The sequence below is a fragment of the Echeneis naucrates genome, chromosome 6 (assembly GCF_900963305.1).
Source record: "Echeneis naucrates chromosome 6, fEcheNa1.1, whole genome shotgun sequence".
Classification (NCBI taxonomy): Eukaryota; Metazoa; Chordata; class Actinopteri; order Carangiformes; family Echeneidae; genus Echeneis; species Echeneis naucrates.
Window position 1 is genome coordinate 15711380 of NC_042516.1, and position 14300 is coordinate 15725679.

The 14300-nt window shown below is 40.4% G+C and overlaps 2 protein-coding genes across 3 annotated transcripts; one reads left to right on the forward strand and one right to left on the reverse strand.

Annotated features, from left to right (window-relative positions):
- Window positions 1–1642: 1642 nt before the first annotated feature.
- Window positions 1643–7002, reverse strand: flcn (folliculin). Of its 2 annotated transcripts, none has more exons than XM_029504674.1 (12): window positions 6772–7002; window positions 6434–6640; window positions 6088–6246; window positions 5736–5957; window positions 5449–5615; window positions 5247–5338; window positions 3614–3777; window positions 3337–3450; window positions 2554–2677; window positions 2321–2446; window positions 1959–2061; window positions 1643–1854 (listed from the first exon to the last, which is right to left on the reverse strand). In XM_029504674.1, exons 2-12 carry the CDS (start codon window positions 6638–6640, stop codon window positions 1647–1649), a joined length of 1686 nt encoding a protein of 561 aa, XP_029360534.1. In that variant the 5' UTR covers window positions 6772–7002; the 3' UTR covers window positions 1643–1646. The 2 variants fall into 2 exon arrangements, with proteins under 2 accessions (XP_029360534.1, XP_029360535.1); XM_029504675.1 differs by having other exon boundaries at window positions 6100–6246; window positions 6772–7001.
- Window positions 7003–7496: 494 nt separating this feature from the next.
- On the forward strand, window positions 7497–13895 carry leng9 (leukocyte receptor cluster (LRC) member 9). Its single transcript, XM_029504673.1, has 7 exons — window positions 7497–7944; window positions 9219–9312; window positions 10052–10185; window positions 10313–10639; window positions 10775–11021; window positions 11769–11841; window positions 11941–13895. The coding sequence occupies exons 1-7, from the start codon at window positions 7818–7820 to the stop codon at window positions 12601–12603; spliced, it is 1665 nt and encodes a 554-aa protein (XP_029360533.1). The 5' UTR covers window positions 7497–7817; the 3' UTR covers window positions 12604–13895.
- The last annotated feature ends 405 nt before the right edge of the window (window positions 13896–14300 follow it).

A 14300-nucleotide genomic window follows, 5' to 3' on the forward strand; every position in this document is an offset into this window, starting at 1 on the left:
ATCCCTGTGCCTGTGGATCTCCTGCTATCCCTTCATAGTCACTTTGCAATGTCATCCTGTTTAATCATCCTTTTTTTTTTTTTTTTTTCCTTGAAAAAACCCAAATCGCATTCCTTTAAAACTGACAAACAGGATTGCGGCAGTACATTGCCAGAAGTAGCAAGCCATTCTCTGTGAGACACCACTCTTAAGTCATTACTGTTAAAATCGGCACCACAGAAGACAGCGTCATTGTGGTTATTGATAAATTTCACAGTAATCCTTGTCCTGAAAGTGATGTGTTGTTCTGTCCTTTCAGGTTAAATGAAGCATTGGGTTATTTTGTATTTCAGCTGGTTGTTAGGAAATTATTACTAGAGAGAGGAAGTATATATTTCTTTCTTTGTAACAAGTAGGAATAGCTCTTCTATCTGTCTATGTTTTTGAACATAAGCCAAGAGACAGCACCATTTCCTAATGCCCATGTCTGCCAGGAAATGCAGAGAGCAGAAACTTTACTGTGAGCAATGTTTCAGATGAGGCATCATCGACTAAAAACCTCTTTACCTCTACTGCATGTCTTAATGACGGGTATAAATATCTAGTCATTGTGCTTTCTTCCTGTTGCGTACATCAGTTGTATGTTGGGAAAGTAAATATGTAACTAATTAGCTAGGCTGCTGTAAATTATATCCATGCTCCTGGGTGAGAGTTTCAAAATGAAATCCAGATTTCAGTTAAATGTAAAAAAAGCACTACACTAACAATGCTGAGTGGCTGATTCTTTTTCAATCCTATTATTTTTAAACTCAGTGCTCTTTAAATTTCAAGAGCTTGAACTTTGATACAGTACCTGTATAATATGGGGGTGGGGGGGCAATTTAAAGAAAGCTGTCTGTTGCACAATTTTATCGATTTAAGTCTGCTAGATACTGAAAAGCAACAGGCTCAAATAACTGTCTCATGGAAAAAAGCCCAGTCCTTTAGTTGATCTGTGTATGACAGGCTCATTAAGTAGCCAAAATCCTGCTGATGTGGTAGGCTGTAATGGATTGAGGCCTTGTTATGCAACGAATTTGTACATTTAAGGACACACCAAAAAAAAAAAAAAAAAAAAAAAAATCTTAAAAGTGTTGTCTTACACCACTAGAGACTTGTTGGCCTGCTGCCACTCAAAGAAGTGGAGGGGAAACTAGCACAAAAATGGAGCTCTCCACCGACACGCTCTTCTTCATGTTCACCACAAGATGGAGCCAGTTGCAGAATACAAAAAGGAAGAAAAAGATGTCAGACTGACTATTGGCTTAAGTTTATTTCATTTTAAAACTTCAGTAAAAGAGTTAACAACTTGACTCTTTCAGTAATAAGTTAAACTTTACATATTAGTATGAAATCGTTTTCTACAGTAAATCCCTTTGACTAACAAAAGCCTTCATAATTCCACCTGAAGTAAACGTGTGAAGAATAATACACTTTTTTGCATTACAGGCACACAATAAATTTCACATCCATTAGAAGATAATGATGGATGAGCATTTCTGGCATACATTTAATTCACATTCATTCCCGAAAAGGTCCCAAACAGTTCATAAACCAATTCATCTTCACTTTGCTTTTTCAGGGAACCCTCCTTGTCACCTGCCTTTTCCTGCTCCCTTTTCTCTTTTTCACTGGCTTGGGCTCCTCTCCCCTCCCCTGACAGCTGTCATTAAATGGCTCTTGTAGGTTTTGCTGAGCCCGGTCATCCAGAATTTGAGGAGCCTGACATTGTCCTCCTCACCTGGCCCGGTGGCCCCAAGGAGGGCCAGAACCTTCTGGGTGTCCTCTCTCCCTCGCCCGTCCACTTTGGAGAACTTGAACAGCACTTTGACTTTACTATAGGAGTGAGAAGTAGGTATAAGAACGCTTTCATATGCAAAATGATGAAATCTTACTGAAACCCAAGTGGTCTTGATTAAGACTGAAGTCATTTCACGCACTTCATCCATTCCTCCTTCAAACACAGTAGGCAGTGAGATACGACGGCCACCGATAAGTTCTCATTGGACAGGGCCACCTCAAGCTTATTCAGTAATGTGGGACCTGGAAAAAAAAGCACGGTATTGTTCATTTTTCTGCACCCTTTATGACATGATATGATTTATGTCAAAAGCTTGCCGATAACAGTTTTGAATGAGTTGTTTGCAGAAAAAGGGGTGGGAGCTGGAGAGAAAATGTGATGTGATTTTTTTTTTTTTTTTTTACAGATTCCTTAACATTGCAGGATTGGACATGTCTGGATGTCATACATTTTACATTTGAATGGCAGTGAGTAATTCTAAATTAATTTTGGCATACTCACCCCTGTCTGTGGGCTGTGTATTCCCACTGCTGATAACGAACTGATAGAGTGAGCAGATATCGCTGTCACCCACAGCTGAACTCTGGAAGCTTTTCTCTTTGCTCACATCTACCAGCACTGAAAACTCTGCAGGAGAGGTAGAATCAGCACACCACAAACTTCAAGTACAAGCCAGGAGAGGTGTTTCAGGGTTCATCCCTGAATGTACTATGGTGTGATTTTAGAGACTCTACCTGAGGAGCTGACATGGGTTGGAATGGGCACATCTGGGCTGAGACCCAGGAAGTTGCATTTGTATGCCTCCTCATACTGAGCACTGTAAGGCACAGAACGCACACAGCCTACTGGGAGCAGAGACTGAAGGGGGACAGAACAAAGACTAAGATTAGAGTCATTGCAAAGGAACTCAGATTTACATTTGTAGCCGAGTATACCCACATTGGACACTCTCACTCTGGCTGATTAGACTGTTATGTATTAGCTGGGCTGGGAATTATCAAGAGGGAACCACTGTGACACAGTGAGCTAATAAAAACCAGCTTTGTGCAGAGCCCGCTGCTAGTATATTTGTACAGTTAGCCTGTTTCTATTTAGTGACAGAATTTACACATCAGCACAAATGGTAAACTACCACCAGCCATGCAAGTTGTTATTAGAGTCATTGCAAAGGAACTCAGATTTACATTTGTAGCCGAGTATACCCACATTGGACACTCTCACTCTGGCTGATTAGACTGTTATGTATTAGCCGGGCGAGGGAAAATAACAACTTAAGGGCAGTCTGCAGATGTCATCATGACCCTGAGAAGAAGTTTTTTAAATGCCATTTAATGAATAAAAGTAAATAAGACTGGGGAAGCACAGCAATGGATTTCCTGCTATCCCTCCTGCTATTAGTACTTCTGCTCTTCAATAAGAAAGTTGTAGGTTCAGTTCAGTATTTGGACTTAACTCCTTTATACTGGCATCATAATTCAAACAAATGAGGCAGAAATGGATGCAATGATGACCAGTACCTTAAGTACTGTAAACGCTGATTGGATGAGTCCAGGGTGTGCACTTCTCCATATGACCTGATTTCCCATGAGCACGTGCCATGCAAGCTGACGAAACTCAGCAGCCCCAAGCACCTGTGGAACAAATTAGACCGATCATGAATCATGTGAACTAAAATGTATCAGATGGCAAAACTAGAACTTCTTTCAAAAAATACAATTTTCATCTTCTTTTGTTTTCAGCTTCCATATAATTACATGGTACAGAATGTCGAGCTCAAAAAGTGCCCAAATTTACCTGTCTCAGGTGTCTCAGTGACCTAAACTTTGGGCCAGGTAATTCATCTAACTTTGCATCGTCACCCAGGAAGTCCAGACCAAGTTCGCTCTCTGACTGGTGCCGCTGTGACTTTATAACACCTCCTTCTGCTCCTTCCCAGCAGCTCATTTCTTCCTCTTGCTCTTTTGGACATAAAAACACCAATTTGCTGGGGAATTCCAAAAGAATCTTAAAGAAAAGCCTATAGCCTATATGAGGCTATACCCATCTTACCAAAACAATCAATACTGTACATTTTCACCACTCACTGATAATTTACTCCATACGTATAATAATAGATTACATGGGCTGCACAAAATAAAAAAAAAAAATATATGAATTTGTGTAAACACATATTTTAACTTTTTTTTTTTTTTTAAGTACTACAAACATAAAGTTTAATTGTTATGCAAGTCTTTGGAAATTTAATGGAAAAGTTATTCACTTTTTAAGGCCAGAGGATCTCTGCACTGATCATGTGAATCAGACTTTTAAGACTGAAGAAACATTGTGCAAACACACTGTATCTGATGACCTGATGTTACATCATCGACAGGCCACACCTTGCTGAAAAAGCAAAAACATGTTGAAGCAATGCTCACCGAGGTAAATAATGTTCTTTTTGTCTGATAAATTAATAACGAAGTTCAGGAATCCTTTGAACTTCCTCGGTTGACTGGTCATTAAGATGCAACCTGATCTTCATCCAAGGCTCAAGTATAAATAAACATAACATGTTTACATTAAATTACATTACTCTTTATTGAACAATTACCTCCACCTTCACAGGGCACAAATTTCCTTGAGCTAGCACTGCCTGTGCCAAGAGGTAGCAAAAGGAATGATGATTACATCAGTGCCCTTTGTATACCATACCTAATACCGTGTTATTGCGTTGCAAACAATTAAACTTTTTCTGGGAGTATTGTGCAGTGTCAAACTGCTCTTTGGCAAACTTCAGGGGCAGAGTGATGTTTTTTTTTTTTTGGTAAAACAGCAGCTTCACATGTGGTGTCCATGGCAGGACACAATGTCTCAGGCAACCATGCACTGTGATTTGTGTATAGTGGACTCATTAACAGAGATGTTCAACAGTTCCAATGATTCCTTTAAAGTTTAAGTCGTTACTCTCGAGTTCTTTTTTATGTTACTAAGCATTCTACTTTGTGCTTCTGGAGTAACCACAGAACTAAATCCTCTCCACTTGAAGACAGTTTGTCAGACTGGATTGATGAGCAGACGACCTTATAACCCTTTTCAGCTTCATGCAAACCAACTATTCCAACTTATAAACCTCAGGTATTTTTGCAGCAGATTTTTCTTAGGAATAGAAAACTGGAATGGTTGCATGTTTCTTTCAAAGTCATGTTTCAGTGTTCTTTTCAATATAGACAAGAAAGATGATTATTTTTGTTCTGAGTTACATTACATTGTTTTTGTTTATTACGGTAACTTAAACGAAGACCTGATCATATTTTAGGGCAAATTTACACATAAATGAACTTTTCTTATGCCCAAAAAGGTAAATCCAAAGGTTTCCCTTTTTCATGCCACACTGAACTGTCCTTTCATCGTTTTCTTTTGTCTGTTTAATTGAGGGTATTGGGTCTACCTGTCTGTCTCTCAATTAGCACAAGTGTGTCCTCAGTTGGGGCTCCCTCGAGTAGTTTCTCTGTCAGACGACTACCACAGGCCTTCAGCAGCCTGGAAATGAAGTGAAAACACACATCAATGTGCCCAGGTGAGTGATTACACAGCATGGAAAAGGAGAGCAGCTCATGTGACATACTGGGGCTGGCAGTGTACTGACTCACCAGCTAAATGAGGAGTGCAGACTGGCCCAGAGATTTGGATGTTGGGTTAGAGAAGTTAGTGATCTGGCAGCATTGCCGCTCCTCTGATGTGGGAAAACTGCAGGTGAAAATACACTGTTCATCCTCACAGCTCGCTGGGGGCACACTCCTTGTTCGCTGTCAAACACCTGATGCAGAGTACAACACCGAGACATTAGGCGACTGATATATGCCTGTGAAAAAAATCTCTCAGACTTCTATTTGAGTAAACTGAATAAAGGCTTGTAATGTCCTTGTGTGTAAGCTACCTTGAGGGCTGTGCTTTGCAGGCTTTGTATAGTGAGTCTAAGGTGGCGTAACAGGAAAGGCCAGGAGTTGATAAGGTAGATCCTGTCCATAGCTACCATGACAATACTGTACCACCGCTGAAAACCCCTGGCCAGGCTGTCTTTGATAAAGAAGGTATGTGAGAACACAAAACCGTGTTGCTCATCTCCAAAGAAAATGGGCCCTTCACGGCCTGGACACACCTGACAGAAATACAGAGAAAATTGGAAGAAGCTTATAAGGAGACATGGAACAACAAAGCGGATGCGATTAAATATATATTTATCTAGTGTATGAGATGTGTGACTCACACACACATACATACAGACGTACGTCACTGTTTACCTCACAGCTCAGGCTGCGTACACAGGCCTGGCGGACCACACTGAAAAGCTGAGGCTGTCTGGGATGCTGGTGACTCAGGAAGCGTATACCTGTTTCATCATCAATACTCACAAAACCTGGATGAGAAGCAGGTAGAGATCTGCATCCCTGTGAAGCAACGAGAGGGAGCAAATGAGCCCTCTGAGATAGACGGCAGGATAAACAACTCACCTACATAAAACAAGTCTGGGGTGTAATGTCACCGTTAAGTGCGGTCTGGGCCACGATGGGGAACATTTCTGATAACATCACTGTGACTTGACCTTCTGTCTGTGGTCTTCAGCCATCTACTCACCTCACACATCTCTCCTCTCTGTGTGGCTGAGCTGTTGGCTCTCATGGTCAGCCCTTCACCTTCCCGATCACCGTCTCTGTCCCCAGGCGCCGGGATCCCGGCCTGGGATGAGGGGGACGGGGGCGGGGGGTGCAGCGCCTCGGTGCAGAACAGTGTCCGGGGGCCATGGAGTTCACAGAAGTGACAGAGAGCCACCAGAGCATTCATCTGGGAGAGGTTTCCAGATTTGTTATTGAGTTGAATATGAAAGAGTTATACATTGAGATCACCACGTTTCTTATTTACAGGCTGCAGTGGAGTGCAGACATTGATATTTTAAGTGATACAAACAGTCATACCTTCGGCGGAGACCCAAGTTCAACAAATGACTGTCGCTCAATGAGACTTCACAGGTCTGTCATGGCCGCAGGATAGCAGATGCTGTAATAAACAAATCATCACATTTTCAGGCTGTCATTAAAAAGACTTTTTTTTTTTTTTTTACAAAAACTGCCCGTTTTTAAAGTCTTCTGGTTTTCTATTTTGATGCGGCTGCTATGCTAACTGACAACAACAGACCACGTCACGTGAATCAGAGTCACGCGCCCATGCGCAAATGACTCAAGGCCCTCGTGCTGCATTAAAGTAACGTAACAAAATGTGGGAGAATAGACAAACAGGCAGGACCCGACGTGTTCAAGTACTATGTTAAAGTAAGACAGTAAAGATAACGCTCGTAAATACAGTCATCAGACCTTTTGGTGATATTTTTTGTAATTATTTGTACCAAGTCCAATCGACTCCAGGCTAAAACTGTAACTCACTCTTATGATAGGTGAAACTCATGTTGCTGATGAAATTCCGCTTAAACCATCTTGATAAAAATGTAACATTAACTGTAACACTTTTAAACCGATGTCACCATATAACAAACCAAACAAATACAAAAAGTTGCCTTTTCAATATTAATATAACAATTGTGATGTAATAAAACCGCAAAGGCTGTCATATTTCCGCAAAGTTCTATTGCGGAAATATGTAAACTTAAACTACATTACCCATACTTCATTTGGAGCTGAAAAACTTGGGTTCAAAGGGCGATAACAAAGAAGCAGGATCTTATACGGTTGGTATCACAAAGATGAACATAATCAGATGGATGTTTATGTTGAAATAATTTTGACCCAATGTTTATGTTGTTGCTTTAGTCCCATATTACTGCGCAAAACGTGTACTCCCGTAGCAGCTGAGAGACGTAGCGCCTAAAACAATCCTAAAACAAATATTTGTTTTAGGATTGCCAGAATTATTTTTGTCACTCTGCGCACTCAAATAAGTCTAAAAGGTCTGAGAGAAAAGACGGCAGAGAGCCGGCACACTTTTCTGAGGTAACGTCGCCTTGAGCATGGCGGACGGAGCAGGAGTGCCCGCAGGAGCAGCAGGGTCCCAGAGGCAGGAGGGGGGCCCCCCGGCAGATCCAGGGCCACCAGCCCACACTAACAGCGAGGAAGACGCCTCAAAGGCCACAGCAGGTAAGCCACCCGGTTCAGATTCACTTAAACTGTCTATCTGCTGTCTCTCCAGCTGAGTTATTAAGTTAGATATTATTGCAGTTTGAAAGTCCCTAATGTGCGTCACCTTTTCAGTGTAGACTATGTAGGGTTAGGGAATTTTACTCCATTAACTATATAAACAAACAAACCAGTCCACATTTCAGTGTGATTATGAGCAAATTGAGTTCTGGGAAAGTCTCGGTTACTTTGTCATAATGTTTGAGGAAATAAATGGACTCCTATGATGACTGTGTCACTCTATGTTTGGATGCTTGGCTGGATTCAGGAAATGAGTCAAGGTGTAAATATTGGCCGGGAACTCGGAACCCATTAGGGGAATGAGTTAGTGACCACTTGTATGCCCAGTTTTCTCAGATAACTTAAGCAAGAAACAAAGAACATTGTCCCATCCAGTTGTTTTATCTGAAATAAGAGTGAGTGTCGGAACTCACAGGTCATCATCTTAGCTGCTTGGCTGACTTGGCTGCATTACGTATACATTTTTAGAGAGGAAGCATTGTTACAGATTTATGATTATTGTTCTGTGTCAGTTGGTAATTGTAACTATCTTAAGATAAAAAAAAACAAAACTAAACAAAACAGAGCAGAGCAGCAATTACATGCTATATTTCAAAATTCAATTTCTCGTGAAAGAAAAAAGCTCATATTTCCTTATGTCTTAGACTTTAATATTACGTGCGCTTAAACATATCTCTCAAATTATGCTCCAAATGAATATTGAAATTTATCACACTTGGAGGCTTAAATGAACTGTTAACATCTAATATGAGGACATCCTGTCACACTAATTTATATATTTTTAGTTTGACAAAAACAACTTCAAACTGCAATACAGACCTTTCTTTGTATCTGTGACCTTAAGTCACACTGCCTCATAGGCTGGATCAGGCTGCAAGGAAATGATGTTTGTTGATGTTGTATTTCATGACTTTTTCTCTTTTTGGTCTGGCTCAAGACACCACCTGTTGATTATGTATCAATACTCAAGTTGGGAATTGCAAGATACACACAGGCTAGAGTTCCTATGTTATGTGGTTCTGCTGCAGGCAGCACTTGCATTACTCTTGTCTTATTTATATTGGATTAGTGCTTTTCTGAGGAAATTTGAATGCAGACCTCAAATTGTAAGGCTGCTGATTCTTCACAAAATTTCATTTCAGTTTCATTGCATGTCTGCCTTTCCTCGTTTAGCTTTTATTCTGTCTTTCTCTCTGTGGCTTTATCATTTCCAGAATCGACAGAACGGGATGTGAAAGGAGCCAATATATGCCACTTTTTCCTAATGGGAAAGTGTCATTTTGGACACAGATGTCGTTTGTCTCACAGGTATGCTTTCATCTCTTTGTACAGAAAATGTCACAAGCCAGACAGTCAAGGACTTCGACATTCTCATATTCTAGATTTTTAGTAACTGCAACAATGAAGAAGTTGAAAATAGTTGTATTGCAACAACCTGTTAGCATTAAATTGCCAGTTGCTGCTTCTACTGCATTATGTTGAGCTCCCTATGTGAACTCACGCATTCGTTTGATGATGGATGCAGGAGATGTCCAAATCACTTTCATATGTTTTATTATAACATCTAACAGCAAAAAAGACTCTAGAAAAGAGATCGTTTACAGAGCTTTGGATCAGACTATGTCTCCCTGGCCAGCAAACAACTCCAGCGTCAGTTCATAAAGTCTGATGCCCTATCTTTCCCTGGCCCATTTTATATCATTGTTACACAAAGGAAATGACATAGGTGTGTGTAGTCCTCTTTGGATTACACGCTTCCTCCTCGTGACCTCTGGCTCCACTCTCACGATCAGCCCCTGGCGGCCATAGATAGTCCCTGTTTTTGTGTAAAGAGACACAAACCACAATCTCTACAACCCCAGTGTATCTCCTTCATTCAGTCAACAATTAGTAGGTCACAGTTGTATCATATACCGTATATGAATATTTTATAAAAGATGTTTTTCACTAATGTCTGTAATGTCAAAAGGAAAATAAAAATTGTAATGTCCCTTTTCATTCATTTCCTTTCACTTGAATATTGTCCACTGATACCTTCATTTTTCAGCCATCCATTACTGGATGATTCAGGAGCTGTGCCCCTTGATCTGGATGACACACTGGATGGAGAAAAGGAAGAGAAAAGAAAAAAAAAAGGCAAAGTGAAGAAAGCAAAAATCCCCAAAGACACAGAGGGAAAAGGTCACTACTTGCTAAATTCCCTAAGTCATCTGATGATAACAATACATTCTTAAAAAGTCACTGAATGTTTCACATTTTCCATTACTAATATATTTTACTCTATTTATCTTATCTCTCTTTTCAATAGAAGTGAATAAAAAGCCACGTATGCGCACAGCAGATGACGTTATCTCTCGGATCCTATGGGATACATCAGTTGATTCATCAGAATTTGTAGTGGGTTATGTGGATCGCTTCCTTGGCGTGTTGGAGCGGCCCTTTTGTGACTTCAACTGGGATACTAACCCCTGTGACTGTGATTACTCTTCTGAACTGGCCCTGCCGAGACACAGGATCCAGTACTTCACCTACAGAGGGCACCGTGTTTGGGACCGCCACAGCAGAACTGACAGGGTGTTTGGCTCCACCGGTCAATCTCTGGCTCCCCCCTTTGGAAGGGATGAGGAAGTAAAGGGTAGGAGAGGGCCCTTTAGAGCTGGCCCACCCCACGTACAACCGCTTACACACTTCTATGTCACACAGTGTAAAATGCCATTATACCCAGAATGTTTGCTGACTGACTGTAACCATTTGTTTCACATGAACACAGAAGTCCCAGAGCAAGAAAAAGATTGCATTATAACAACAGAGGAGCAGCCACCTGCTGTCAGTGGGCAGAAAGGAAGTGAAATAGAAGAGTGTGCGCACACTGAGAACACACATCTGGAGGAAGAGGAGCAGAAGGGGATGAATATTCACACCCCTGACTCAGTACAACCAGCTTCTATGTGTAGAGGAAATGCCTCCCAGGAACAACAATCTCAGGGAGCATGTGTTGTGGAGGAGGCTGCAAATAGGTCTGTTTGTGTTCATCTTTTAAATTTAACTTAGAAACGGCAATTACTGCACAGAACAAAATTAGCTCTTTTAGTGTCTGTATGTTCCAGTTGAAACTGTTTTGGACAAGGAGTAACTTCAAAGAGAAATGGAAGTTAGAGGTCAATTTGCCCCAGCAACATAAGGCAGATTATGAATGAGTAGTTAAGTTACACAAGGGAGTTAAACTGTAACCTTTATATTTAAATGGTTCGCATAAATATTGGTACACTCATAGAATATGTCATCTTAATATGTAGAAGACAGTTCACCTCAAAATTTCTCATCTACATTATTAAAACTAGTGAATCAGATGAAGGAAAAAAATAATAAATGAATCCTCACCCACACTTTTTGAAAATTAAAAATAAAGGTTTTGCCAACTGACACCCACACACACATTTTACCCAAAATATCATTCTGATTAGATATTATGAACACACTTCAGTCTAACCAATTCACATTTGATATGATTGAGTAATGCATACAGGCCCAATTCCAAAAATAGTTAAAGAATATTATAAAAAGCAACATAAAAACGGAAATTTGATACAACAAGAGTTAGACATGATTTTTGTGGCCTTTACCAGAGATGACTGAACATTGTTTTATGTTTTTTATATTATTTATAGGAGTCTTGCTTTTAGCTGGAAATAAACCTTAGAAAACAGTCTCAATAATGATTTTGCTAACACTTGAGTAATTTAACTCATATGTTTTGATTTAAGACTGAAAGAGGAGGGAGAAAAGGCTACTTTGGCAGAATGGAAAGACAGCTGGGAGGGCGACAGAGATGCTTCAGTAAGTACAGCACAGCTCAGTCTGAAGTGGGTTCCCCTGCTGTACTCTTTCAGGTTTTACAAACTAATTCTCTTTATGGTCTTTTCCCACTGTGCTCAGATGGATCTTGAAGTCCTGAAAATCAGCCAGAATCAGTCAGTCCCTCTGGAACAGAGAGAGGAGAAACATGGTGGACGCCCCCCAAAAAAACGACCCACACACTTCATCACCTTCAGGGCCAACACTCCTGCCATCCTCTCTGGTTTCCAGCAGCTGCAGGAGGAGGTCATCTCCCTTTTACCCTCCTCTGTCCCTCACTGGTACAACGCCTCCAACCTTCATGTCACTCTATGCCTGTTGGTACTGCAGAGCCCAGCTGAGGTGGCTGCTGCTGGGAAGATTCTCCAACAGTTTGCCCATTTCGATCGCAACCCCCCAGTTGCTTTGACTTTTCCTGTTAAGCTGAAGCATTTCAACGGAAAAGTGCTCTTCCTAAGCCCCCAGCCTCAAATACACCTCCAGCAGCTCAACAGTGGTCTACAGGAAGCATACAGGAAGGAAGGCTGGCTCCACAGGGACTCCTACAATCCGCGCTACCACCTCACTCTGGCCAAGGTAGAGGACAAGGAGGGAGAGAGGATTTTTGAAGGAGTGGGGGACCTTAGAGTGGGGAAGGGTTTAAATTTTGGCCGTCTGCCAGTTAACACCTTACATCTTTGTGCCATGGGCGGTTCCAGAGTCGATGGTTTTTATGAAACCATGTGCACAGTTACTCTTAGATGATAGAACACTAAGCCATTTCACATTCACTACAAACATGTATGTTTTGAAAACATATCAGTGGGTAAAATATCACCAAGCTATATTTAACTGATCGTGCGGCTTTTAATTCTGGTTTAAAAGGTGGGTTAAAAGACAAGTAAAAATTGATCCATAAATGTAGAATGGCGTTGAGCACCATATATAACATTATTTAAAAACGTAATGTCCATAAATTATGTGCTTTAAAACTTAATTTTGTGTCATATTTATATTTCAGGATAAGAAATGAATGAATTATGAATTGCCTGTAATAATGTTCGAAATTCATCTATTTTGTAAGTTGATATACTATAATTCAAGATTGAGACATTATAAAACACAGACTGCTAATTTAACGTCTTTTCAAATAAGTGGGTTACAACAAACAAGTAGTAAATTAGTTGATCAGTCCAATCATGCAATCATTTGATGAAGCGATAGCTTTCGTTTGTAAGAAAATTATGCTCTTTTACTTAATCTCCCTCCCTCCTCTATCATAAACTATAAATGTGGGTTTTTATAATTTTATAATTGTGGGATTGTTGGTTAAACTAAATATGCATTTGATGGCATCATCTTGTACAAAAGATAAAAGACCAAAGTAAAAAAATGTAGTTGAGGAAGTATTTATAACAAGCATTAGATGCAACCCTCGTCAAAATGGAAACCCTGCATTTTTATTATGAAATGTTGGTGTAGACATTAATATGTCAGATCAGCCTTCAGAAAACGCATCATTTTGATGTCTACCTCTACAACCGCTGAAAATTATTTTAAAGATGATGTACGTACTCGCGTCTCAGCAGCTTTGAATCTTTTAACTCACTAACCCGAATAGAGTACACACTTCCTTTTTAAATGCAAAACTCGCCTCAAGTTAAATATATTGTGTTTTTTTTTCTTCTTCTTCTTCTTTTCCTTCTTTCTATTACTGGATCAGCCAAATAAGGTGACTGCAGCCAACTTTGGCCTACAGGCCACAGTCTGGGCAATATCTTCTGTTTTACACGGACACTGGCAGGACATATGCATCTGCCACTAATCCGCATACAGGATGCTTAAATAGTTTACAAGGCGAAAAGCTTATGTTTTGTATGCAGCCATGACTTTACCAAAGTAATAGTTTTGTGCCACTATTACTTTTATGACATATGCCATCTGTTTTATATGAATATTGTATGGGCTGTGTTTTACAAACAGGATGCCTTTGTATCGTTTTACAATGAATTATAATTACTAGATTGTCGAGGACATTAAATATTGAATTGGTTATTTTAAAACCTCTGAGTGGTTATATTTTATCAGTACTGTTGCTGTTGTCTAACATACAGACAGGCTGCATAAACGCTCCCTGAGCAGCTCTTGCATACATAATATAATGTTCTGTCTTCTTTGCCCTCTTCCTCCCAGATACACACATACACTTTACATAGGCTACATGAGTCAGTGAGTATGCTCTCTGGCTCTCTACTGTTCGCTCCCTGGCTCGCATTATCTCCCTGACTCCCTTCCCCCACTCTCTTTCAGTGACACAGAAAAACTAACGCCGCCCCCTCCCTCTTTGCTCGCTTGCTTCTGCCCCCCTTTCTCCAATGGCAGACAAACACCATACTCTTTTTACCCTTTTTTGGATGTGTTTGACTTTCCATCTCCAATTTGCCTTTCTTGTGTCAGATTAC

Coding starts and splice junctions, on each gene's coding strand:
- leng9 (XM_029504673.1), top strand. CDS start 7,818: ATGGCGGACGGAGCAGGAGTGCCCGCAGGAGCAGCAGGGTCCCAGAGG. Junction 7,945..9,218: donor CGCCTCAAAGGCCACAGCAG/GTAAGCCACCCG, acceptor TATCATTTCCAG/AATCGACAGAACGGGATGTG. Junction 10,640..10,774: donor AAGGGATGAGGAAGTAAAGG/GTAGGAGAGGGC, acceptor ACATGAACACAG/AAGTCCCAGAGCAAGAAAAA.
- flcn (XM_029504674.1), bottom strand. CDS start 6,640: ATGAATGCTCTGGTGGCTCTCTGTCACTTCTGTGAACTCCATGGCCCC. Junction 5,616..5,735: donor TGCAAAGCACAGCCCTCAAG/GTAGCTTACACA, acceptor ACTCTGCATCAG/GTGTTTGACAGCGAACAAGG. Junction 3,451..3,613: donor CACTGAGACACCTGAGACAG/GTAAATTTGGGC, acceptor TTTGTTCCACAG/GTGCTTGGGGCTGCTGAGTT.